The sequence below is a fragment of the Acanthopagrus latus genome, chromosome 15 (assembly GCF_904848185.1).
Source record: "Acanthopagrus latus isolate v.2019 chromosome 15, fAcaLat1.1, whole genome shotgun sequence".
NCBI lineage: Eukaryota > Metazoa > Chordata > Actinopteri > Spariformes > Sparidae > Acanthopagrus > Acanthopagrus latus.
In genome coordinates this window covers 15,056,235-15,080,718 of record NC_051053.1, presented here as the reverse complement: position 1 = coordinate 15,080,718, position 24,484 = coordinate 15,056,235, and the positions used below count along the sequence as shown (strand labels likewise).

General features: G+C 43.9%; 1 protein-coding gene across 1 annotated transcript in view; it reads left to right on the top strand.

The window, feature by feature from the left end:
• The window catches only part of LOC119033993 (adhesion G protein-coupled receptor A3), a 169,288-nt gene that overhangs the window by 3,199 nt on the left and 141,605 nt on the right, over positions 1–24,484 (top strand). Inside the window, exon 2 of the mRNA XM_037124670.1 lies at positions 13,763–13,834. Within this exon, the coding sequence (XP_036980565.1) occupies positions 13,763–13,834 (72 nt within the window). The remainder of the gene's footprint in view (positions 1–13,762; positions 13,835–24,484) is intronic.

The following is a 24,484-nucleotide window of genomic DNA, read 5'->3' as shown; positions in this document are numbered from 1 at the left end:
CGACATTCATCAGAGCAGGGCCGCTTCACCGCTCACAGGTGCTAACGAAGTTTGATTTTTAAAGTGGTCTACAAAGATAAATAACACCAGGGCACTTTCCTTTAAAATATACAGTATCAAAGTGCAGCTGGGAGCATCTCTCTAGCAGAATGACACCTTTTCCTCAGAAAAAAGGGAGGTTGTTTGTGTATGCCTTGTTGTGATAAGACCAGTAAAAATAAGCCCATTGCTCACTCAGTCCTATTCCTTGGTAGACTAAATCTGAGCTGTAGCCGGCCAGGAAGCAGTTTTCCTGCGTTAGGAAATGTGACCTTTGTCGGGCTGAAGTGGCCTCCCTGTTCGCTCTTTTGTTTAGATGTGCTGTGCAAATAAACAGATATATCAAGGGAAGTATGCACATACCGATCTCTCCCTGCAGGCCGCCCTACAAATCTCCTGAATGTCTCCCCGCGTGCTCTCTCCATTTTCTCCTGAACTCACCACCTACGTAGACTGCGAGCTCCTTGTGGAGCGGTTTCCTCAATGACAGCTCGGGCGCAGTGTGTCAAGTTCAAGTACACTCACCCAGATCCGAATGCCACCTCTAATTACAGGCACAGACTGGGCTTTTGTTGTTTTTTCTTTTCGCCCTTTATTACTGTACCCATAAAATGTTTATGAGGAACGAACCCTGCGATAATGCCGCCGCCTTGCAAATGCCAGGGAAAAACAACTTAACAAGCGGACGATGGGAACATTAGCATAAGTAAGAGAGATGAAAATGAACTGTGTGTGAGAACTCTCTGTGCAGCGCGAGCGTCCTCCATTAACACCTCCGCCTGCTCTCCTTGTCGTCCGTGAGGGGGAAGAGGGAGCTGAGGAGTTCTGAGCCAGACCTGACAGCTCTGTTGACCTTGGGACCTATCTGGTGTAATGGTTTCAACGCTGCCTCTCTGCGGAGAGTAGCAGCTGAAATTGTAGCCGACACCTGTCTGAGGCAGTGCCTCTAACAGGAGGACCGGTCCGGGGGAGAGGAGGCGCGGACTGCGGAGGAGACAAGGGGATGGAGTGGAGATAGACAGGAGGAGGCTGTGAAAGAGCCTTTGGAGGAAGAGAGGGAGTGACAGAGAGGACGCTGGGGAAGTGAGCATAGGAAGCGCTTAGTGAAACGTCACTTTACAGCTGAGGCCGCGGCTGATTGAGATGATGTGACAGACCGTTTGGGCGGGGAGGGCGCCTTGTCGCACAGTAACATCTGATTGGAGCTCAGCGGCTGAGTCTCCTCACCGCTGGAATCTGCATGCAAGGAGGTACACACTGTGCACTTACATAACTGGAAACTCTCAAAGTTATTAGAGTTCCGGCAAAGGGATACGCCCGCTGCTCCTCCTGCTGAGCTGTTGTGTTGCGGAGCGGGCCGCGGTTGCATCATTTGCATGCTATTCTCCTGCTGATCTCATCCGCGGAGTGTAGCCCGTCCAGTGTGCGAGGCTTGAATTGATTTTCACTTTTATTGCCAAAATCCAACAACCCACAATCATGGGAAAAAATATGACTCCCACCCCCCTCCCCCCACTACCATGACATGCAGCATTTAACAAATAAAACTGAATATTTTGAATTGTCTAGATGTAGTTACAGTGGACCTAAATGTGTAAATTATCCCTATTATTGTCTCATTCGTATCAGCATTCAGGAGAAATCCAGAGCTCCTGAATCGCTGCTGAACGTGATCCTCGCCCGGATTTGTGCATGTTCTCTCGTGGAACCGTGCTAAGCTCCCTCCAAAGCCTGGTTGTCTCCCATTCGAAGGGAGAGAAAACGAGGCCTCTCGGTCCGGGCCCGACCTAAATCTGGAGGTGTTTGGCATAAAGTAGTCTTGCTCTGTGGGCTCCTCATCATCTTCATCATCCTTTCAGGGACAGACAGGAGGGGCTGTTTGCGGTGTCTAGAGGGAAATGATCAGGACGGGGCTGCAGCTGCCTCCAAACCACTACAAGAACGTGTCAGTCATCATGGCAGTGCAGAGAGGGACTTAGGAGGAACCACAGGAAGCCTGGCTGTAAAACAGAGTCTTACACAATGTGCTGCTGCAGTGTAAGCAGACAATTTGTGATCATCTGTAGCTCGATCAAAGGAGTCAAAGGTCGGCATTGATCCGCGTGCATCCGAACAAACGCGCTATGTTTCCTGTTTCTGTTCCTCAGATGGCTCTCTGCAAACACCCTTATTTTTGTTTTTTTGTTTTTTTGGCTATAAATATAATTCTGGGTATTCTTCTCTCCCCTCCTCTCACATTCACTCCCTCTCTCTCATTTTCCCTCGTTGCTACTCCTCCGGGGCTTTTTTCTCCTCTGCCGAGGTGCTGTTTGTGCTCTACCCTCTTCAGAGTTCTGAGTACTTTCGGCATGAATATTTCATTGACATGCACACATAGCCCGTCCATATTCTCCTGTGCATTACCTCACTGACAGACCCTGATAGTGAACACTGCATTGAGACATCCCGGGCGTAAAAATGCATTAAATGATATGTCACACATATACATACATAAGAGAGCTGGCTGTTAATCTGAAGAGACGTGACCGACGCAACCCGCGATACAATATGTTGTATCTGACATCTCACGCTGCGAGGAGTCATGCCAATCTCTTCTCTCTCCGGCCCTCCGCCGGCCTCTCTCATACTTATCTGCAGCGATATGGAAGATTTTCCCTTTTCTTTTTTTTTTGAAAAAATGTTCATCTTTAGATGAGTGCGCTCTCCAATATCAGTCGTCTAAGCCCCAGAGGGCATAATACTTTTAGATCCCGGCACTTTCCTCTCCGTGGTAGCTAAAGCCGAGAACATTTGCCCTTGTGTTATCTGTGCGTTGAAGACCGGTGAGGTCAGGGCCCGTCAGTAATGTTACTGCATGTTAGAAGCTGCCAGTCTTCTTAATAAGTAGCTATCGATTTTTTTCTCTTTACTAGCAACAGGTTAGAGTTTTGTCAAGGTTTCCTCTGGGCTGCCGTGGATGTGTATTGATACATCCCTCAAGGATAGTGCAGGTCCGCTGGCCTTCAGATTGGCTGTGTGCAGAGCTCTGGGCGTGGAAGAAAACAGCTGATCAGTTTTGCTTTAGATAATAATGATTCACTGATCGAGAGTTCATGACCGCTGGGGGAGAGAAGGGGTCTGTAAATTGTGCTGTAGCCCTTAAAAACCAAGAATGTGTCGAAACCCAGACTCACCATCGAGAAATATTAGGTAAAGATAAATACGATGTCTGCCAAAGATACTTCTCCGTTTGCAGCCCCTGCCTCCTCCCACACCGCTGAGTAAATACTGAAGTTACTTAAAGGGTCGTAAATTTGAGAGCGCGGAGGAGCCCTGCTTAGAAGCCTGTTGTCTTTTCCCTGTCTCCTGACTCATTGTAAAACGAGGTGATTAAAACTCTGATGTGCGCTGCTTCTGTTGCAGGGTGTGATCACAGTGGGAAGCATATTAGCTCTGCTGTCTGTCTCACAGGATCCGTGGCAGACCGTTATCAGCACTGTGCACGACTGTGTGTGTGTGCGCGCATGCTGCGTTCAAGTCAGGGGAGTTTCTGTGTATCGGCCCGGGTGTACATGTAGAAATCTTGACATGTGTCAGGTTGTGTGACTGTCGCTCAAGACGCCACCTCACCTCAAGTCGGTCGGTGTAAGTCGCTGATGTTATGTCACATGACGGTCAGGTGAATCGTTTATGTTGCTCGTGACTCCAGGCAAGCACATGTAGATTGTCTTGGGGCTTTAAGTTGGCAAGAATATTCTTCAGCAGATGATATGTCATTTCTAGCGCGCGGTCTCGGTCTCTCCATGAAAACAAAAGAAGTTTGCTGAAGGTTGTGCGGGGAGCTTTGTGACGACGGAAGGAGAGCAATGAGATTGATGTACTGTAATACTGACTCGAGAGCGGGATAGTAGAGGGAGAACTGGAGTCTCTGGTGAGTGCTGAGTCTAATAAGAGTTGACCGGAATTTAAACAGGGAGACAGACACACCCACAGGGTGTGCTGTTGCTTGCTAGCTTATGGCTAAGGTAGTGTGGTCATTTGGGGTGAATAAACAGTCTTGCAAGTAACACTGTTGACCTCACAGACGACGTAATGTTTTAAAGTTTTATCCACTTCAGATTTTATCTCGTTCGCCTTGACCATCATAGGACTGACAATTGAATTCAGAATTCTTCCATATTGTATCTTCAAATGTGCATCACGCAGCATTTTAACCATCTCCCTGACATCTCTTTGTCTTCAAGACAGTCGAGTACTGATTCATGGTATAGCTCACTGGGAGCCGTTGTCTTTTTGTTGTTATTGCTTTTGACTGAAAAAATAATCCGGGGTTAGTGTCCAGTAGTTTTTTTGAATGAATCTGAATCTATTTTTGAACCCCTTACCAAATCCTTCAGTACAGAGCCCCAGACAAGACAACCCCTTCAGACCAGCTTTTTTTGGCTGGGCAAATCATGTTTTAGAAAGCTCCACTCCAATGGACACGGGGTCTGAAGGGGTTTAAAGTGGGTGTCTTTTCTTATTCTGTTCTAGTCAATATCTTGTTATCCTGCATTTAGGAAGTTATTTAATTAGGCCTATAATATAGTAAACCTTTAATCTTCTGTGATTTTATTGAAGGACACCTTCAGTGATTCAGTCAGAGCAACAACAACCTGCAAATCAATACAAACTAGATTCTGGTCTCTGATAGGCTATAGGTTCCCTTGGCAGCGCGATACATACAGTGAGCACAACTGTAATTGCATGGTGGCATCATTAAACGCTGCGGCTCATATAGCCCATGTATTCCCTCAGCTGAGAGTCTGACACACATGATGCTACTTTCAAAGGAGATGATCGATGAAAGGCACTGCGCTCGATTTGCTCACCCACCTGTCCGCACATTATACCTACATCGTGGCCACAAATTTGCATTTTGTGGCCACAAAATACTAAATTTTACAAAATTTTACTAAATTAAATCTTGGAGTGTAGTAAGCTAAGCCCTGATGTACGGAGCCCCAGACATGACATGGTCAAAAAAAAAAATTGTGGCCATACATAGCAGTAACGTGTGCAAAAAATACTAATTCATGGCCACAATTAAATTTTTTTTTGACCATGTCATGTCTGGGGCTCCGTACATCAGGGCTCAACTTACTACACTCTGAGATTCATTTGAGATCTGAAATCGCCAAGAGAGCGGCCTGAGATATGAGATGTTGATTTAATGAATCAGACACATCAAAATAACAGGAGAGGCCTGCTGACTATCAACGATTAAGATGATGAATATTGACTATTACAGATATGTGTCAGAGTAAACAGGAGGATTTTGAGTTCTGAACTTCTGAATTTCCCTGTTGCCCTGCAAAAACACACAGTCCCTGTTCATTTGTACGGAAGTGGTACAGAGTGGAACTTCTTTTTTCCGTTTGGATCTTTGGTAGAACACAGACACCAATTTTATTTTGGCATTTAGTTACTGACAGCTGATTTAATCTGCCACTTGCGATGATTGCAGCTTCAGCTGGTGAAAGCAAGAGTCAGTGCTGTCTGTTAACATTACATTGGAGCCAACACATGGAATGGATAGATGTGAATGTCAAATACTTACAGATTTAATGTTTGGCGTCACATCGAGCTCATCGTGGCAGGGAGCGGGATGAATTGGCTCGTAGGCTTTTGCTACATGTTTTCCAACACTGCTCCTGGCTAATAAAAAAGACTTTTAAGAGATAAAATGTTCAATAAAGGATTAATTAGCGTGAGAACTTAGCGATTCCGTGTGTTTTGAGAAGTGAGATCTAAAGTGAAACCAGCTGTTGGACCTCACCATCATGGAGGACTACATTTCCCACTTAACTTCATGTCAAAAGAAGCAAGTTGCTGCTTGGTCCTTTCAAGCCACAGAGACTTATTGCTGTAGCTCTGATTGTAATAATAAAATGACAGTGTCCTGAAACAAGCCAAATAACGCAAATAGATGACTTGAGACAAGGAAATTCTTGAAAAAAATAGTGAAGACATTTCATTACCGTGGCAAATTGTTGCACAGATTTTTTTCCTCACATTGTATGAACTGTGGCAGATGTGCTTCTCTGTTCATATGTGCATCTGTAGGCAACCCCCGAAGCAATGTCTGGTCCCTGTCCAAGGTCAATGTTAGTAGATATGAAATGTTATTTTGGTTAGCTGCGTCCAGTAACTCGATCTTCTAAAATAACACAGGGTTTGGCTGTTTGAAGAAAAGTGGCCAGAAACCTTGAGGTCAGCGGATCTGAATGTTTGTAATAGTTGTGATCTTTACTCCACTTGGTCCTCATGATTGGTGTGGTGGATGGCCTCCGTCTGAGCTATTTTTGATTCTGTTCTCCTGTAATAATATAGTTAGAGGTCTCTGGTGCATGGCAGTGATGACTTTTTAGTTGGACTTAACTGAAATATCCCAGCTGTGGTGTGGAGGGAGAAAGAAAGCCAGGTTTAAGAGAGGAATTGACACGGATATCACTTGCCGTGTTTAATCGCTCCCTGCATTATGTAATTTAGGGCAGCTAGAGATTTCATCATCGATAAATATTGTGGTATGTAGTCTCTAAATCTTCAGTTGCTTGTTTTGTGAGATCAACCGCCCGTCGTTCTTAGTTTTCTAGTTTACTATCAAATAAAAAGAAGAATTGTAGCCCCACATCTTTTTTTCCCAGGGTAGCGAGGTCATGAACCACCCTTCTATTCTTCTGATTGCCTAGTACTTGTTGCCGTGGTTTAGTTGGGTTGGTTAGGTTCGAAACCCTTGAGCTGAGAGTAAAGTCATTTCTGTACACACCAATGGGCCTTTTTTTTAGAGTTTCAGCAGAAGAGCATTGATGCAAATATGGACTACTACTGCTAGTTGTTACAGGGTGTAAATTGTCTGCTTTAAATTCTCTGGCTCAAGAATTTCCTTCAGGATTGATAAAGTTCTGTCTTACGTTTTCTCATCTAATTGTCAAAAATCGCTGTTCTAATTCTATATATTCACTTGTTCAAATTGCCCACCAAAATCTTACCGGAACTATCTCAGGTGTATGTAGATCACTTCCATTGTTGAAACTTTTTCACGGGCTCTGGTTAGATTTAGGCAGGAGGAATAAGTTTGGTCAGGGTTAAGGTTTGAATAGCAGACAAATCCAATCAGAGGAAGAGTAGGGCGGGTCTAGCCTTTGCCACCCTGGTTAAAAAAGTATTGAAAATGGAGCAAATCCTCACATTTAAGAAGCTGGAACCACCAAATCTTTGGAACTTGCTACTTGCGAGGCATATTTAATGATAAACAGCTGTCAGAAGGTTTTGTTTATTTTCTTTCTGTTGACAAATCAATTATTCCACTAGTTGATAGTGGAGTAGATGCATTATTAAATTGCTTGGAAAAAAAGTCTTCACATTCATTTAAAAGTGGACTATGTGGTTTTGGTTAATATTTTCCATCACTGAATAAACAAGCTGTTCTCAGAGGGAAATAAGTTCCCCAGAATACTGTTTGAAGCTAGAAAGGTGGCAGGGTCCGCCACATAAAACAAAGTAAAACAGTTTGAAATCGTGCTGTCCTTTGAGGACAGTTTGTTCAGGCATGAAAACGAAGACAGTTGGTTGTTTAGTTTGTTTATGCGTGAAAATAAATCAATTAAGATTTTCCACTTCTGATTAAAATGTCTTTGCAAAAACGCCATAGTGTCTAAACAGTCTAAAAAGACAGTTGAATATATTAATTTCATGATTTAATTTTAGGGCAGAAGATGTAAAATTTACACAAAAAGTGCTCAAGGCCATATTGAAGAACGGTGTAAGTGCAACAACATATGAACTTGGGATCGAACATTTTGCAGGAATGCTTTCTACGTCTGGCTGTGGTTGGCACTGGAACACAGTAGGCAATGACATACACCATTTGCCGCGGCCCACAGAGACAATACTGAATCCGTGCACTCCTCCCTCATTGAAAGCAGCTTATCCGCAAAGAACATAATTGATAATGTAAATAGAGAGTTGGACGGACGCTCCAGAAGTTTGTCACGGGCTGTTTACACAATGTTCAATTCTGTTTTTCCTGTGATTTCCTGGATGTTACGCAGAAGCCTGAGACAGGCATGCAGAGGTCGGCGAGCAGACAAACACACACAGGCGCACTCGCAGCAAAGCACAGCACAGGACACGCTTGAGTTTGCACAAACAGAGGCTGCCTGTCCCTGAGTGGGACGTCCGTCCGCACAGGGAGCTGTAGCGGTCTGGGGAACAGAAGGGAGACGTGGGACAAAACACAGTGACAGTGTCGGCATCCCATGATCTCAGTGTTGACTACCTTCACTTCATCACTTCATCCATATGTGGCTTTGAAAAAAAAAAAAGGGCTGCTGCAGCTGTTCAGAACTTGAGGCGAGAGCTGCCCTGGAAATAAAAGACCAGAACAGCAGGCCTCTGAAACTCAAACTATTACGGGAGCTTTGGTTATATTTCAATAAATCTGTGTGTGAAATACTGTGAAATTGACCCGTTCAATCTCCCAAATAGTTTCTCACCATGTCCAGTTGACTCCACGCTGACTTATATCTGCTTCAATTTACTGCTCTCGGAGAGCTCTGTGTCAGGATGAATCCAAACTGACAGAACCCCAGCAGGATATTGATGTCTGGATCAACAACAATAAAAATCCATATGAATAGTTGTGTACACACTTTTGCCTCCCTTAATGGCTGCCTGTAAATCTTATGGTCTCTTCCCACACAACTCAGGTATTCACATTGATCTGTGGGGAAACAGAGTTATTTTGTGAGCTCCTGAATGTTTGATTTTCTGTTCGCTAAACCCCGCCCCCCTGAAGAGAGGGTGTTCGACAGCGACTGGAAACAAGCCACGGCAGTCCTGTCTGAGCTGAACTGTGTACATCGGGCTGTAATAGTAGCATCTAATGGCTGTCTTTATTAAGTAACATGTAACGATGGAATGGGTTAAAGAGTGTTTGTCTGCTCTGAACTGCAAACATTGGCTTGTCTGGACGACTAGCATACTAGGCCAACTCACGGTAGTAACCTAGCGTTATTTACAAAACGCAAGCATCACGTTATTAGCTAACCATTGCTAATATGTTGCCTTGCTTTAGATATTACTGGGGAAAGGTAACTTTCCAGAATCTCTACATTACTTACCTACATAAACCTCAAGATTTGCAACGCCAAAATTGGCTGGCAAAGTGTCACCTCGCCCATATGGCTGTTTTGGCCCCGCCCTCACTTCTCTGACTCACTCACTCAAACTTTCTCTGCTACACACTCCATGTGCACGTCCGTTTTGGTTTTTTTGCTTACCAGTAAACTCATCAAGGTTTATTTTGATAAAGAATAGCCCATTGTAATATGAGGGCTAACTATCTTCTCCTGAGTCCATGTCTTCCGCATGAATCAACTGGCAGGTGTGTTGAATCTCTCCTGGGAAATGTAGCTTCAGCCTCAGTTTTTAGCATGATATCCAGGAGTGAGCCGTTGCAAGCAAAACTAAACACCTTTTACGGGCTTCACATATTAATATTAGTCAGATTAAAACACTATAATGTCAGCTTGTGATGGATTTTTTAGCACACTGGTGACATTTTAGCTTTAGCACTACCCTACGTTGGCTAAAGCTGCTCAGATATACTGGCTAAAATCGTCATTTCTTCCGATTTGATCCACGGCAACCTGCTTGAACTGAAGAAGTGACTGCAGTTTCTACGTGGTGTATCTGCCTGCGCTGGCAGCTTAAAGGGTGCAGAAACAGTAACTAGGGCAAGCGCTTGTTTAGGCGGCTGCAGATCTTGTCCTGCCAGTAGTTCCTCCTAACTATGTTTAACTCTGAAATAGTTGAGACGTGATATTCTCAGAAGTTTGCTTTTGGGGGCAGAAGCAAATGTAAATACAATCTTGGATGTTGACATGAATTTGCTGACACACGTTTGCGTCCGTCCTGGCCTTTGGCTGAGAGGGGACTTCCTATCTTCTATCCTGCTTTTCCTGCTAAGACAACTGTTGTCACTCTGGGGAGAGAAGGGTACTTTCCCCCAGAGAACATGCGTAAGCGGGCTTGTTAGTCTGAGTAACAAAATAAACTGGCACAGATGAAAAACTTTGCTTGCAAATATTTCAGAGCGTTGCTTATTGCCTTATTGTAGTTCTGCTGCAGTTCAAGTCTGTTTGTGCAGCGTGTGTGTGAGCCTTCACCGTGACATTTTCAGTGTACACACTTCCCCTCCGTTCCCCCAGCACTTTGGCCAGCAATTTGCCTGTTCAGCACAATGCATTGTGGGATTCCACTGCTTAATCCTGGGGTTCAAATTGAGTATACGTTTCCTGCAGCCATAACGAGCACACTGTCGTCACAGGAGGGACCGGTGACACATCGCAATTACACACCTCCACCCAGAACCTTGTTAAAAGAAGATGGGAGGCTGGTGGAGAGGAGGGCGAGGGAGGGATCTGACCTTGTCGAGGAGGGTGTGTGTCACTCTGTGTGTGTATGTGCGTGTGTGTGTGGTCATATGCTGACAAGAGATATGCAGCATCACACATGCAAAGGAGGGCTCTTGCCAGAAGATCACATGCGCAAGTCCAGAGCGTCACAGAACATGGAGCAGCCCCTGCAGCGGATGATTTAAGAGCTGGCTGGAGCAATCAATATTTCAGCAGATATGTAATCCAGAAACGCCGTCCAAGGTGTATTTAAACTGATGCGACTCTGGGCTGTAGAATAAGCGCAGTATAAATCATTAGTCGCTTGCCCCGTTGTACTGAATCCTACAACTCTATGAAATGATGTGCGTGAGCAAAGAGGAAGAGAGGGAAAGCAGGAATTTAGAGGATTTAAAGTTGAACTGTTTCACAACCAGGTGATTATAGCCTTTCTGCCTCTGCCAGGTCCCCTCATTCTGTAAACACTGGTGACTTTTTACCTCCACCGGGGGAGGTTGTGTTTTCGCCTGTGTTGGTTTGTTGGTCGGTTGGTTTTTCAGCGCGATCACGCGAAAGCCGTTGCGTGAGGACGATCCTCAGCCCAGAAGGACCCATCAAATTTTGGTGCGGATCGAGTTTAAGGGAAAGATCCGGTAAAATTTTCTCTCTTTCTTTAACGATCGGAGAGAAAGTTTTGACAACTACGTCCATTTCTCAGGGATCAGTCGTGGAACTTCAGGCGTATTTAGGTGACTGGTATCCATGAGCTAGAATTATGGTTAAGCAGTTACGGCTGGTTTAACATTTTGAGTGATACAGAGCTGCCGTTTGATATTAGATTTGGTTTCACTGGATTAAAGGAGACTCGGGTCAGCTCTCTGTTTAGTTCTGTTTTTAGGCATTTTGTGGTTATGTGGTCACTCCGAACACTCGACCATATGGTTATTCTGAATAGCACCAGGAGCAGTCAGTGTTTCGTGAGTAGTTGAAATGGCAGTCCTGTGGCAACTGTGGACTGATGGGTGAATGAGCTGAAATAATCCAAGACAGGAACAGAGGAATGGACACTGTGTGTGTGTGTGTGTGTGTGTGTGTGTGTGTGTGTGTGTGTGACAGCAGATAACTGCAAGCTAGTAGCCTGCTTTTCAAAAACATATCATCATAGGCATATTATATCTCTACAGACAAGCTCTTGCACAAGAGGCCCTACATTTGTATTATAATGCATATTGATTTTATCTATTCTCTCTCCGTCAACCTGTTCAATCAGTCGTAAAGGAAGCTCACGCTCTACTACTTTGAGCAGCCACACTCTCATCTCAGTGTAGAGCGCCAGATTGGATTCAGGAACGTACCCTCAGTCTCCATGAGCATTCGCTTGCTAAATGCTTCAATAGGTTGATCAGTTAGATGCTAACGGCCATGTACAGTGGGTTCGCATAGCTTTTTGCTTTAAAGAACTGCCTGCTGTGCCGATCAAAGTGTTTTGGTTAAAAAAAAAAAAAAAACCCCAAAAAAACAGTAAAGTTGCTGATTGTAAAAGAAAGAAATGTGTAGAAAGGCTCTAAAACGCTTCATAAACTGCTGGGAACTGCAGAATCAGATGGGCTGTAATTCTCTGTGGGTTTGTCTCTACAAGCGTTCCCTTTTCGCATTGCTCACAGTTAACTTATCTGTTGTTTCTATGAAAAATAAGTGAGGAGAAAGCGAGCTCGCGACTGTCGTCACACTTTGACTGAAAAAAACAAAAACACATTCTAAATACTGATGGGTACAAAAGAAGTACGTGACATTCACTGTTTTTGACTTGGCCCTGTGAGACGACAACAGACAAAACAGCCCAAACAGAAATCTCTCAAGGGGACGCCGGTCTAAGTTTGGCAGGAAATATTGTGTTAATGGAGGACTCCGTCACCCGAGTGAGGGACTGATATATGAAATTTATGTAAGGACCTTTAAACCAGGAGTGATTTATGAGTACACTCTATTCCATATTTCTATTTTATTTAATTTCCTCTTTCGTATTATTTCCCTCATGTTTTGTCTTTTAGCCTGCCGGAAAAGTTTGCTCAAACCTGGCTTCCCCTGTCTAGAGCCGCACAAAACAATCTCTTAATCCTCCTGTGGCGTACTGCACTACCTGCATCACTGTCCTGTATCACTGTGTTTCCAGCAGTAACTGGCTCTGGAGGTGCACATGTCTTGAGTGCGGCCGTGTTTTACCGGACAAACACGGAGGAAGTTATTAGCCGGCTGGTCGAGTAGACTTGATCCTGTGTCGGGGAATGTCTCAGCAGGTAACACAGACCTTCTGTGGTCTAACAAGTTACAGTGGGATGTTTTTCTAACACAACACCAGACCACACAGTATCTGCTGGAGTGTGTGTGTGTGTGTGTGTGTGTGTATTGGTGTGGTTTGTCATTTCTACAAGATTTGGTTGAGGTTAAAGGTTGAAATTAACCATGTAGTTCTGCTGATTACATTAGTAGGAGGTTAGGGAATAAATCCAGCAACTTAAGACCTCATAAGTGTAGTAATGTAAGTGTGTGTGTGTGTGTGTGTGTGTGTGTGTGTTTGTGTGATGTTTTTACTCGGCTGTGTTAAGGTTTGAGGGAAAGCTCAGGTCCCAGGGCCCGGCGTGTTGAATAATGTGACAAGATTGTGCGTGTGTGTTTGTGCCCGCCAGTAACACACTCGGCTGGAAGTCCTGCCAAGCGCTGCTTTTTCTTTTCTCGCCAGACAAATGCATCACTTGAAGAACATATAGTTTCTCATTTCGCCGTTCAGCACAGACATAATTCATCTTAAGAAAAAAAAAACAAAAACAAGGAAACGGAGTGACGACTGTCGGGGAAATAATCCGAATGGAGGCGCTGTGTCGCCTCTGAATATTAATCTGTCATGTAAAGATCCCTGCGGTGCCTTTCATTGATTTGTTTGCTGTTGTAATGTGACCAATGGATGACTGAATTGCGCTGAATCGGCATTTCTTGAAGCTTTTCTATTAGACTGATATTTTGACGTGGAGTGGAGTGGAGGAGTGGAGGATGGGGGTGGGGGGGGGCTGGATCATTACCCATCGTAACCACAAACGGCCATAAACAAGACAGAGACGTGGCCGGGATGAGTAATTTACAGCCGCAATCTCATCAGAAGTGAATCCTTATCTCTTGCCAACATATTGACAGTCGGAGGATAAACAATTTATCAGCCATTTGAATAAGTAATTTTTCCTGCGGCTCTATTTTGTGCGAGATTCGCAAAACGTACCGCTCACCTCGTCTCACCTCTCATGTCTTTGCAGAAACCTGAGCAACAACAAGATCTCCCTGCTGAGGAACGGCTCCTTCTATGGCTTGGCTGCCCTGGAAAAGCTGTGAGTACCTTAAATCAGGCCCTCTTCGCTGTTTTGTCCTCCCCAGAGCCCTAATGGCTGTCATCGCAGGCGCCGTGTCACTCCATAGCTGTAAAAAATACAAAATGGGGACGTGGCAGGTGTTAGGAGATCATTTTCAGGGGGGGGATTTACCCTGCAGGGGGTTCGCCAATGGTTCTCACCTTTCAGCCCTTGTGCTTGACCTCAGTTGTCACAGTAAATGTCTTAAAACATATAATATATAGCCTCATATAAAGGCCTAATGCAGTGCGAGATCAGGGGGGCTCTGAAAGATGGAGTGACTGCACTGAGTCCACGTTGATGAGCCCCCACATCATATGCGACGTCCCCGAGGGCCGTATGCGTGCAGCCTGATGATGAGCTCCGCGACGGCCCAGCCCCGGCTCTTCCCGCCTGCCCCCTGATGTCACCTATTGATTGCTTTCACCTCCGCCCAGCGCGGCGATCACTGCTTTTCCACCTGATGGTGACACTGACATTGGGCTGATGATGGGGGAAATCAGAGCGGGGCTGAAATCACGCCGAGGGGACGGCTTGATAACTGTCTTCCCTTTCAGTCAGTCACTTTTAGATGTATGCACGCATGCACACACACGCACAGCTTTGAATATTATTACAGTCAGTTGCCCTCCCATCTCTCTCAGTGCTTGACAGTTAAATTCAGTCTGGAATAATGTCAGTGGAATAATTCTACCCCTCTCGCCACGTCTTTTTGGGTGGCTGTGTCGCGGGTCGACCTACAGGATGATGTCACCTGTCTCCCGGGGCCTTATTAGTGCCATTAAACCTTTTCTCCTCTCCGTCCCTCCTGCTCCGGAGTGATGGGGAGATGATTGCAAGGCTTTTAAGGACACTCCGCCAAGGTTTTTGTCGGGGCTGACCTCTCGGAGCAGCAGTTTGCGTGCCCTATCCCTTCCTTCACCTCGCTCTCCGGGTACAGCCTGTCCATCCGTCCTGCCACATGCAGCATTTGGCACGCGTATGTCTGTTGCTAGCAGCGAATGCCAAGCCAGGTAGCCTCAGTGAGTTGAAAGCGGCGGCCAGCTGTTCCGTCGTCTGGCCCGGCCGACTGACTGCCTGCCTGCCCGGCTGCCTGACTGACTGTTGTGGTGAATTGGCGGCTGATTGACAAGCTTAATAACGCGTGTGTTTGTGTGTGTGTGTGTGTGTGTGTGTGTGTGTGTGTTTGTGTGTGTGTGTGTGTGTGTGTTTGCACCACTTGTCCTGCAGCTGTGGAGCTTTTGGGGGCAGGAATGGAAATATGGTGATCCTAGAAAAAGTTTTTTAAGATAAACAACAACACCAAAAAAAGCCTGTTTGCCCAAATTACCCAGTCTGTTTACTTGTACTACTGGTTGGGTCGAGCCATACAAATCATTTTTTTGGTTTGTTTTTCCTGTCTTTGTGATATGTTTTTGTCTCTACTCTAATACAGATAAGGAGAGAGAAATTTTAATTCTGTGAATGTTTAAAAGTTACTTTTAAAGAAGAATCTACAGCCATGCTAGCAGCTCTGTGTAACTCTTCTTAGGCACAGAGGTGCTTTGAGCTAAATGCTATCATAAGCATGCTAACGTGCTCTGAGCTGTTATACTGTTTACCATCTTCTCCATTTCATATACTCCAAATATTCTGCAGGAGATAGACCGATTGTTGACCAGGGCAATCATCGGGGCCGATATTCAGCATTTTTACGCTTATTGGTATCAATGCATATAGTTTAAGACAACGGCTCTGAGTAATATTTTTAATTTTTACCCTTAATGTGTATGGGTTACAGATATCAGTCATTGGCCTCGTTGATTACAAATGATCTGTATCGGTATCGACATCGGTTGATCATTATTGTGCCACAGATCTGGCCCACTCCAAAAGTTCATCTAGCCGCATGGAACGATGGCACTTGATGAACGTGTCTGCTACAATTCTGCTATCTGGCCCTATATTTGACGAATTAAAAAAAAAAAAAATGTGCTGATGGTACTGGATGAAAGGTTAAAGTTATTACAGTTCATACTGAGTCAGGCATAAAAGTCTGCACTAAATGTCATGATAATCATTCCATCCAGTGTCACATATTTCACTCATATCTACAAGAGGTAGAGAGAAAAGTCACAGAAGTCAATAGGATTCCTCTTCTGGGGACCATTAATGCCTGCACGTATGATGACTGTACCTCGGCTTTTCCTTGTCTGGGTCGAACGCCAGTAATGCTGGAGCCTACAATGCCCACAATGCAACCAACAACTTCTTTTCCTGTCTGGTGGATGCCCATATTTTGTAAACTCCATGCCCCATGTTTATTAAATGTTTTTTTCTGGCATTCCATTCTCATCTAACTTTAAAGACCTTTTTGCTGCACTCAGTTAAGATGTAGTCTGATCTGAAGCAAAGCGCTTTATACACTCATTATTCACTTCATTAATCCACACTCAAGCTCTTCTTTAGGGTCCTTGATATTCCAAATGGTAGCTGAATGAACAAAGACAGACATTTTTCCCAGTTTCGACCCAAAAAGAAACAAAACATGCAGACAGAAACACAAGGTATGAATCAGATTGTGGATAATTGTTACACAGGCTTTAAAACTCCCCGAGGAGCCACAAAGACACCATAAAACAGCCTTCCCGGGCTGAGCAGTACTCCCCGTGTCGAGTTAACTGACCTTTCTGTGTAAATTCAGCAGAGCTTCCCTATAGCTCTAATTTGTAACTGCTGTGAGTGCCACAAATGCAATTACACTTCGGCTGATTGTAACTGAGGTTGAGGCGGAGACCTCAGAGACAGATGCATGAAAACCTGTTCACATTAAACCAAAAGTATCTGCACGGCTAGATAACACTGGGGCTAAGTGAGAAAATGTGTGTGTGTGGTTTTTTTTTTCCGCCTGTTGTCACCTCACCGTGCGCTTCACCCTAATACTGCCGCCATCATCCCGGCATTCGAGTCGAGCGCAAACGCACATCAGCAACTTTATTAATCTGCTAAGGAAAGGGCTTTTAATGGGATTCGCCTCCACAGCCCAGATAAGTGTCCTCTTAATGGATCCCTGTATGTTGGATGATGGCCTGGATCCCCCCCACACACACACACACACACCCCCACACACACCCCCATATGGACACAAGCCCCATTACCATCAGCCAAACTGAGTCCCATGGGAGCAGGAGCAGGAACAAAGCCCATCACTGTTCTCTGGGCAGGACACTGAATCCAGCTTTTGCCGTTTCATCATGGGTTCCCACCGCAGGAGCTCTCAGTGTGTGAAGAATCTGTGTGAAACGGAAGAGGCTTTTTTTTTGTTTTTTTTTCAGTTTTCACACCGACTGCACCGCGTCTGATTTGACACTGGTGTCTGATAATGTTTTTGGATGGATTTAGTGGATTTGAAAATGTACATTTTGTGCAGCAAAAAAAGGCTTACGTGCGATTTCGTGCGTGATTCGCATCTTGCAGAGTAGTCAGAGGAAGTCGTGCTGCACATTTTTACATTTAGGATAAAAAAAAAACCAAACAAACTGAGGATTAAATTAAACAGACATTTGGTTTTAGTGTTACACTCACTCAACAACTCAATAAAAACCTTTGCTCAGAATCATGTGTTGATATAATAATAAGGTGAAAGTGTTGTCCGATTGTTAGATGTAGTCACAACTCTGGAAATAAGCACGCTCATGTGGGCTTCAGGCCTTTTGTGTGTCTTTACAGTAGTTGTTACTTTTATTGTTATGGCTGTGGATGTGACAGCAGCTTTATTCTTAGCAGACTGTCTAAATGTTTTTTATTGAGAGCAGCTGCTCTATTTTTTTTTTTTGTCTGTTTGACCAAACGTTATGTGTCTAGCCAGAGGAATTTGGAGGCAGGCTGAATAGACCGATACTGTCTCTGCTCTCAGCCGACGTCCGGCTGAGAGCAGAGACAGTATCAGAATTCTGAATGGCATCTGCAATTGCTCATTCTGAAAAGTGGACGTCAGGCATGCAAGGATGCGTCCTTTAAAAAGTTTTGCAGTTCCTGTTGTTCCCATCGTGAAGGTGACGTTTAGTCAGTCCTCCCTGTGAATCCGTCTCCTTGGGAGGTGATTGATGAGGGCGTGGCACGCCGCTGAAGGACACATCTTCCGGCTGGTCGTGCATAAGAATGTATGACGGACAGGGTGAAGTCCAGGCTCTAAGAGAGAGAAGCTCAGTGATCACGAGATCATTAAACAAACTGACCCTGAGGTTACCCGCAGCAGGTCGAAGGTCAGAGGTTATTAACAGGGACAGCAGAAACAATGAATGTGTTATTGACTGGGTGAGATCAATAATACTTGATTAAATCAGAAGATCACTCGATCTAAGATTTTAAGTACATATTACTTTGTCACTTTGTCAATATTCTTATGCCTTCATGAAACATGTTCCTAATTCAGCTTCCTGATTATAGTTGGAATAAAGTTTGCTTCATGCAGGGCTAATATTAGGCAGTGTTGCTTCCAGGAGGGATTGAAGAATGGCAGTAGCAAACATTGAAACCTTTTGTTGGAGATCTTTGAAGACTTAAAGTTTGTTCAACGGCTCAGTGGTAGAAAGGCTAAACAAGTGTTAGAAAAGATTAACAAAGTGGAAATCAACTGTACCAGAAATGTAAATTCTGTTCCCCAGACAATGACAATGGTCCATGATGAATGAATCAATGAATGAAGTGAATTGAATTTACTCAACTCAACCACTTGTAAACAGTTGGAATCTCTAATCACAGTGATTTCAATCAGATTCAAGAGATATAACGGACATAGCATGACATGAGTCTTCAGGGTTTGAACAAACTTGTTGAATCCATGCAAAAGGGGGGCGGACAGTGTACTGAGATATTCTGCAATTCAGTGACACTTTTTCTAGTTTAAACTTTTAACACAAACTGAAATTATAATTGTTATTTCCTTTTTTTGCATTTGAATATAGGAGCTGTGGTCTCTCTTTTGGACCCTAATGCTTGTCTAGCCAATGTCACAGCTACTCCTTTTTTATTAATTGCCACTCCAGTGGTGACATACTGCAGCGGGAGTCTACATTTTCCAGATTTTCCCTGAGCGTCTAAAAGTATGGCTGTTTTCTTTTTCTGTTTACCTAGGAGAGGACATGAAGAAAGATGAAGCCTTAAATGGATCAAAGCGCAGTCTTGAAATATGAATGCTTTTATTGTTATTTTACAGGGGACCATTGCCAGGTCACAGCTGAGGCGAAACATGTGAGCACCATGGGTGTAACCGAACAAGTTTGGAGAGACGGAGGGGACCGATTCTTCTCGTGTCTGTCCTGTGTTTCACCTCCCGGGGACCGTTAAGATTATCTTTGATAGTGCCTTCAACAATTAAAAAAGCGGCAGATGGATGCCGGAATGCCGATAATCTATTAGGAACATTTGTAATATTTATTCGCAGCTTGGGGATATTTGGCAGTTGTTTCTTGTTTTGTCGTGTTATGCCATGCTTGAAAGATAGCGAGAGAGCAGGAGGGCCTTGCATCAGAAAGTTCCCTTTAAAGAGTTTGCTTCACACTCTCCTTGAACTTGTGCTTTGCTCTGATAGAAATATCTCATACTGATGAGAACAGTAGCTCCAAAATAGGATACAGTTGCTGAGCTGTTAACCAAGAAAGTATCTTTTTTCACAGTTCAGGTTTTCTCCGAGCTTTTTACCTCCATCTGCTGTGACATTGCTTCCGTTGGTTTCATGTGCCCGTATGAATTTGGAGTGTGGGCTGAAATGAAGGTGTCCTTACATAAGCGACTGGCGTTTCTTTCTTTTTCTCTTTACTCCTTTTCTGTTCCTCTAAGGCAGCAGAGAAATCTGAGAAAATCACAGCAAATACCCCCATAAGCACTGTTCATCCACCTACTAGAAATAAAATTGCACTCCAGCAGTGTTTGAGAAATGTTAATCGCTGCCCCGACTGGGTTCAGACTGCGGAAACGTTTAAGCGGCAAAGACTGTCTTTAAAAACTGTGTGGTTATAAGTATAGATACACTGAGATAAACACATAACATTGATGAGTGTTGACTGCCTCAAATAGGCAATTTGACTGTGATGTATGTCTCAGCCGAGAAGGTTGAATTATTAATTTACCCCCTCCGGTCCTGTTGTACTTACTGTATGAAATATCTCCATAATTCAAACACACACAGAGAAACGTCTGTTTGATGCTTTGGCAGCGGTAGCTACACGCCTGTCACAATGCGTACACACTCAGTGTGTTTAATTGGACTGAACTGTCTGACTGTCCACCTATTTCCCCCTGCTCGGTGAGCTTTCAGCACTTATTTATTTACAGTCCAGTTGGTGGTTATCAGTCTCGATGAGAGGTGTGATTCAGTGTGTGGCCGGGCCCTTCCCTCAAAGCATCTGCAAACTGACCCATGAATATTTAACACGTGAATAAATGGTTTTAATAAACAGGTTACACATTAGCATCAGGGCTGCTGCCAATAAAGCTCACACTAAAGCTTGTTAATGACAGAGCCGGTTCATTTTTTTTAAGGGATGATGAGAGAAGGTAACATGAGGAATGAGCTTCACAACCAAAACAAACCACTTTACGTGTCTTTATGTGACAACTTTACCTTTCCTTTGGTTCAGTTGTCAATTTTATGATGTGACAACAGTGCTCATGCTCTGGTAAGGTTACAAAAAAGGGGAAGTAAGTGTTCTGTCGCCACTAGCACAGCTTGAAATTGTCCCGATGGCTCATCAAAAATATCCTGTTGTGTTTCCACCAGCATGGAGGGAAAATGTCCTAGTGGCTCTTTCAAAGTGGTCTGATGCTTAAAAATGTTGAAGCACCATCTCTAACAGAGGTCTCTGGTTTGGCCACCAACAGTCCCTCCAGCTCTTGGCAAGACATGCAGCTGTAATGTGAACGTGACATTAGGGGGGGCTTGATTAAAAATCCATAAATAATTAGACTTTTGATTTTAAGTTCACGATTCAATTTGATTTTCAATTGCACACTTTTGTCCCACTGACAGCCTGACAGAAACCTCCAACTGTCTCACCCAGCTGAGAAGATGGTCTCCGGTCAACACCCACATTTATCCCCATGTGGCGTTTAAAATGGTCTTTGTCTCTGCACTGCATGTCTGTTACTTAGCTTGAAACAAATTTAGTGAGCTAGCCAGGTTTAATAAGAAAATAATGGGTAAAACGGGACACAGAGAAGAAGTGCGAATACACTGTGCCTCAACAGACTTCTTAATCTTCTCTCCCACATGTTGCAAACAAGTGCAAACAACTCCTGGCTAATAGCAACTCTGACGAGACACACTACCTTTGGACTCCGCCGTGGGGGGGCCCTTCAAATCACGTTGTGATGAAGGTGCAGTGAGGGCGACCACTGTCAGCCACCGGCGATGGACAGTGGCATTGTCTGTCAGCCCAACACAGAGTATGTACCTATCCGTGGTTTGATTTGCAGAAACATAAAATGCCAAGATTTTACACTGGTGACTGGGCTGGTCTGCAGGTGACAAACACCTCACTTTGGCTAATACACTGTCTACTGCGTCTGTATCTCCACTCAGGCTGCAACGACTGATTATCTTCATAATGAATGTGTTTGTGTGTGTGTCCTCGCTGCTCTGACCTGATTATTAGCCCTCTGATACATACGGGATTCTTCTTGTTTACTGGAAACAAACAAGATGCCTTTACATACACACACTCTGGCTCCAGACAGCAACATGCCAGTGAGAAAAATGATGCAAGTTATACTAATGAATGTGTGTCATCGTCTCATTTCATTAAGTGTGCACACAATGGAAATACATCATGCTGCATCACTTTCCATTTGGATGAGTGCCCAAGTGGCCGCAGCACTTTTATTTGCCTCTGTACTTCATGTAGAGTTTGACCTTTTGCGGATCTGATGGTATTTTGATAATAACATCAACATTGTGATCTGTTTAATGAGAGTCTGCATGATTAAATACTGTTCATAGAGAAAGCAGAGCTCTGTCTGGAGGCTGTGCCTGGAGCATGTGTGTGGTCTGGTCTGTGCTAGTGCATGCAATATACTCTGTGAACGTGTGTGTCTGTGTGTGTGTGTGTGTGTGTGCGTAGGTGTGCACGTGCGTATGCACGCACGCACACCTCCCTATCAGTGTGGCCGTGTGATGTGGTAATCATCGAGATTCAGGGAGGAATCTGCCCATTAGTGTCACATAGTGAGCAGGCAGATGTCCTCGGGGTCACATGGCTCGGGAGAAATCGAGCAGGCTAAGATATACAGAGCAGTTTAAATTAATTGGGAAGCACTTCAGTAGCTTTTCAAACATTAACCACAAATGTTGGAGTTTATACTGACGGCTGCTCCTGCTCTTCAAACATGCCGGGCCGGGGGAGTAGAAAATGGTTATTGTTTAAACATTCATCTCATTTGAGCTGTTCCAGCTGTATCTACAGTGGATATGTGGAGCAAGTCTCCCCAAAGGTACCTATCATTTGTTTGTATTTGTGTGTGTGTATGTCTACCATAAATTGTCAAATGGTGGTCAGGCGTTTTTATTTTACCTCAACTGAAGAGAGAGATCTTCTTTTGTCAGAGCCAGGAACTTCGATTTTGTTTCCCCTGTTCTGTTTTTGTTTCTTATGTATGCGGAAGTCTGATTTCCCGCCTTTGCTGGAAGGCTTTATAGTGTAAACCTCCACACAGGAAGTGTGTGCACACAGTATCATTTTAAATAATCAGATGGAGAAGGGTAGCATATTTCTGATAAAATAGACCAACAGATTCGTGGTGAGTAGGTCGTTGCCCTGTTGTGGAATTAATGATGTGGAAATGTAAATTATGCTGAATTTACAGTGCAAGGTTTGTCTTATGCATATGCAAGCATCATGATTATACAAAGCAGTATTTTTTATTTTTGTGGCCTGTATTCAAGAGCTGGATTTTATCTGAGAATTTATGCAAATGCAAATGTGATTTTGAACAGGGCTCTATAATTATAAAATGTTGACAGGTGAAGTTTCTTGTTGTAACAAGTCAGCATTTCCCAACTGGTGACTCGCTCCACAGTTGGGCCATAATGGTCCTTTTTAAGAGGATCACCAGTGGATTGCAAATATATCCATTTTGTCAATAATGAAGCAAAGTAAAATGTGCACTTTTGAAGGCCCAATCCCATTTCCGGTTACAAAATGAACCCCTTGCCCCTCAGTTACATTGAAACCCTCATACGTTATCAGTTGAGGTTGATGGTGTTTGCGTTACGATCGGACATTTCCAGTATCTTCCGCTGTTTTGATTGCTTACTGTGGCAGTCTTGGTATTACTCCACTGCCTTTTAACTGTATCTGATGTGGATAGAAAAGCATGAACGCTCACTAATCGCTCAGAAACTCACATTATCAACCAAGTCATCAAATATAAAAGACTGCTTCATTACCTGCCGCTGAGGTTAGCGGTGCTTCATAGGCTAGGCATTGTATGCCATCAAGCAGTGGGAATACAACAGCACAAATCAGCAGTAACAATGTAACGCTAGCCACCTATTTAGCCACTAGGCCAAAATAGAAGTAGCAGTAGGCAGTAGATGCCTGTTGTGTTGGTCACGTGGTCCATACCTTTCACGTTGTGGCGGCAGACAGAAAGGAAGACGGCTTACTCCATGAGACAATTAGGACACAGGATATTTTACACTTTCACTCACACAAAACACCACAGTGAAATATTGCCTTGGCTTAACTCCAGTTTGACAACTTCTTTTCTTCTCTTAAATCCTCTTTTTTTATGGGGTATTCTCTAAAAGTAGTTTCAATATGCACTTGGATTGGACTCCTTGGCAACAGGACAGATTGAAATAAATCCGAATTGATGCAAAGCTGGTTTATGTGTGGACTCAGATAATGTTTGTGTGTATGCTGCTCATTTCTAAATGCAACGTGTTGAATATGGGTTAGTTGAATAGTCAAAAATCACTGAGAGTACTTTAGGAAGCTTTATTTTTTAAAATTCTGTTGGGGCTCCACGTAAAACAACAGTAAATATCCCACAACACAGTGACGGTTTGAGGCCTCTGGTGCACATCAGAGCTGGATTCCAATACAAATGTCACAATTTGATGTATGCACTGTAAATAATTATTACAGTTTGTTTTATCCTGTTTAGAATACCAGATGAGGACGTTACAGATTATGTCAGGCAGTCCATCACGGAAAAAGGATGCAGAGAAGGATGCTAAATCAACTTTCAGATAGTTTCCTGTGATTGTTGGAACTTTTTGGCACCCAGTCTGTTGCATTATGTGGCGTACCCCACCCGTCTGGAACATCTGAATTTTTATAATGCACAATCATAATTTATGATGTTTATTTGGAGATACTTATTGGCTCAGGTCTGATGACTATAAAAGGTCATTGCGGAGCCCGCGATGTCATGGTTTGTTTTATGTGGCTTTAAAAATGAGCCGAGACAGGGAGCCAGTAAAACACACAAGGCTACAGGTGACACTTGAGGTAAACCGCTTTGGATAACAAGATGACAGCAGTGTATGAAAGTATTCAGAGTGTACTCAGATGTACATGCATGAATCCCAAGCTCATCCAACAATTCAAAACCTCAATTTGAAATATCCTGTTTTTAATATTTCAA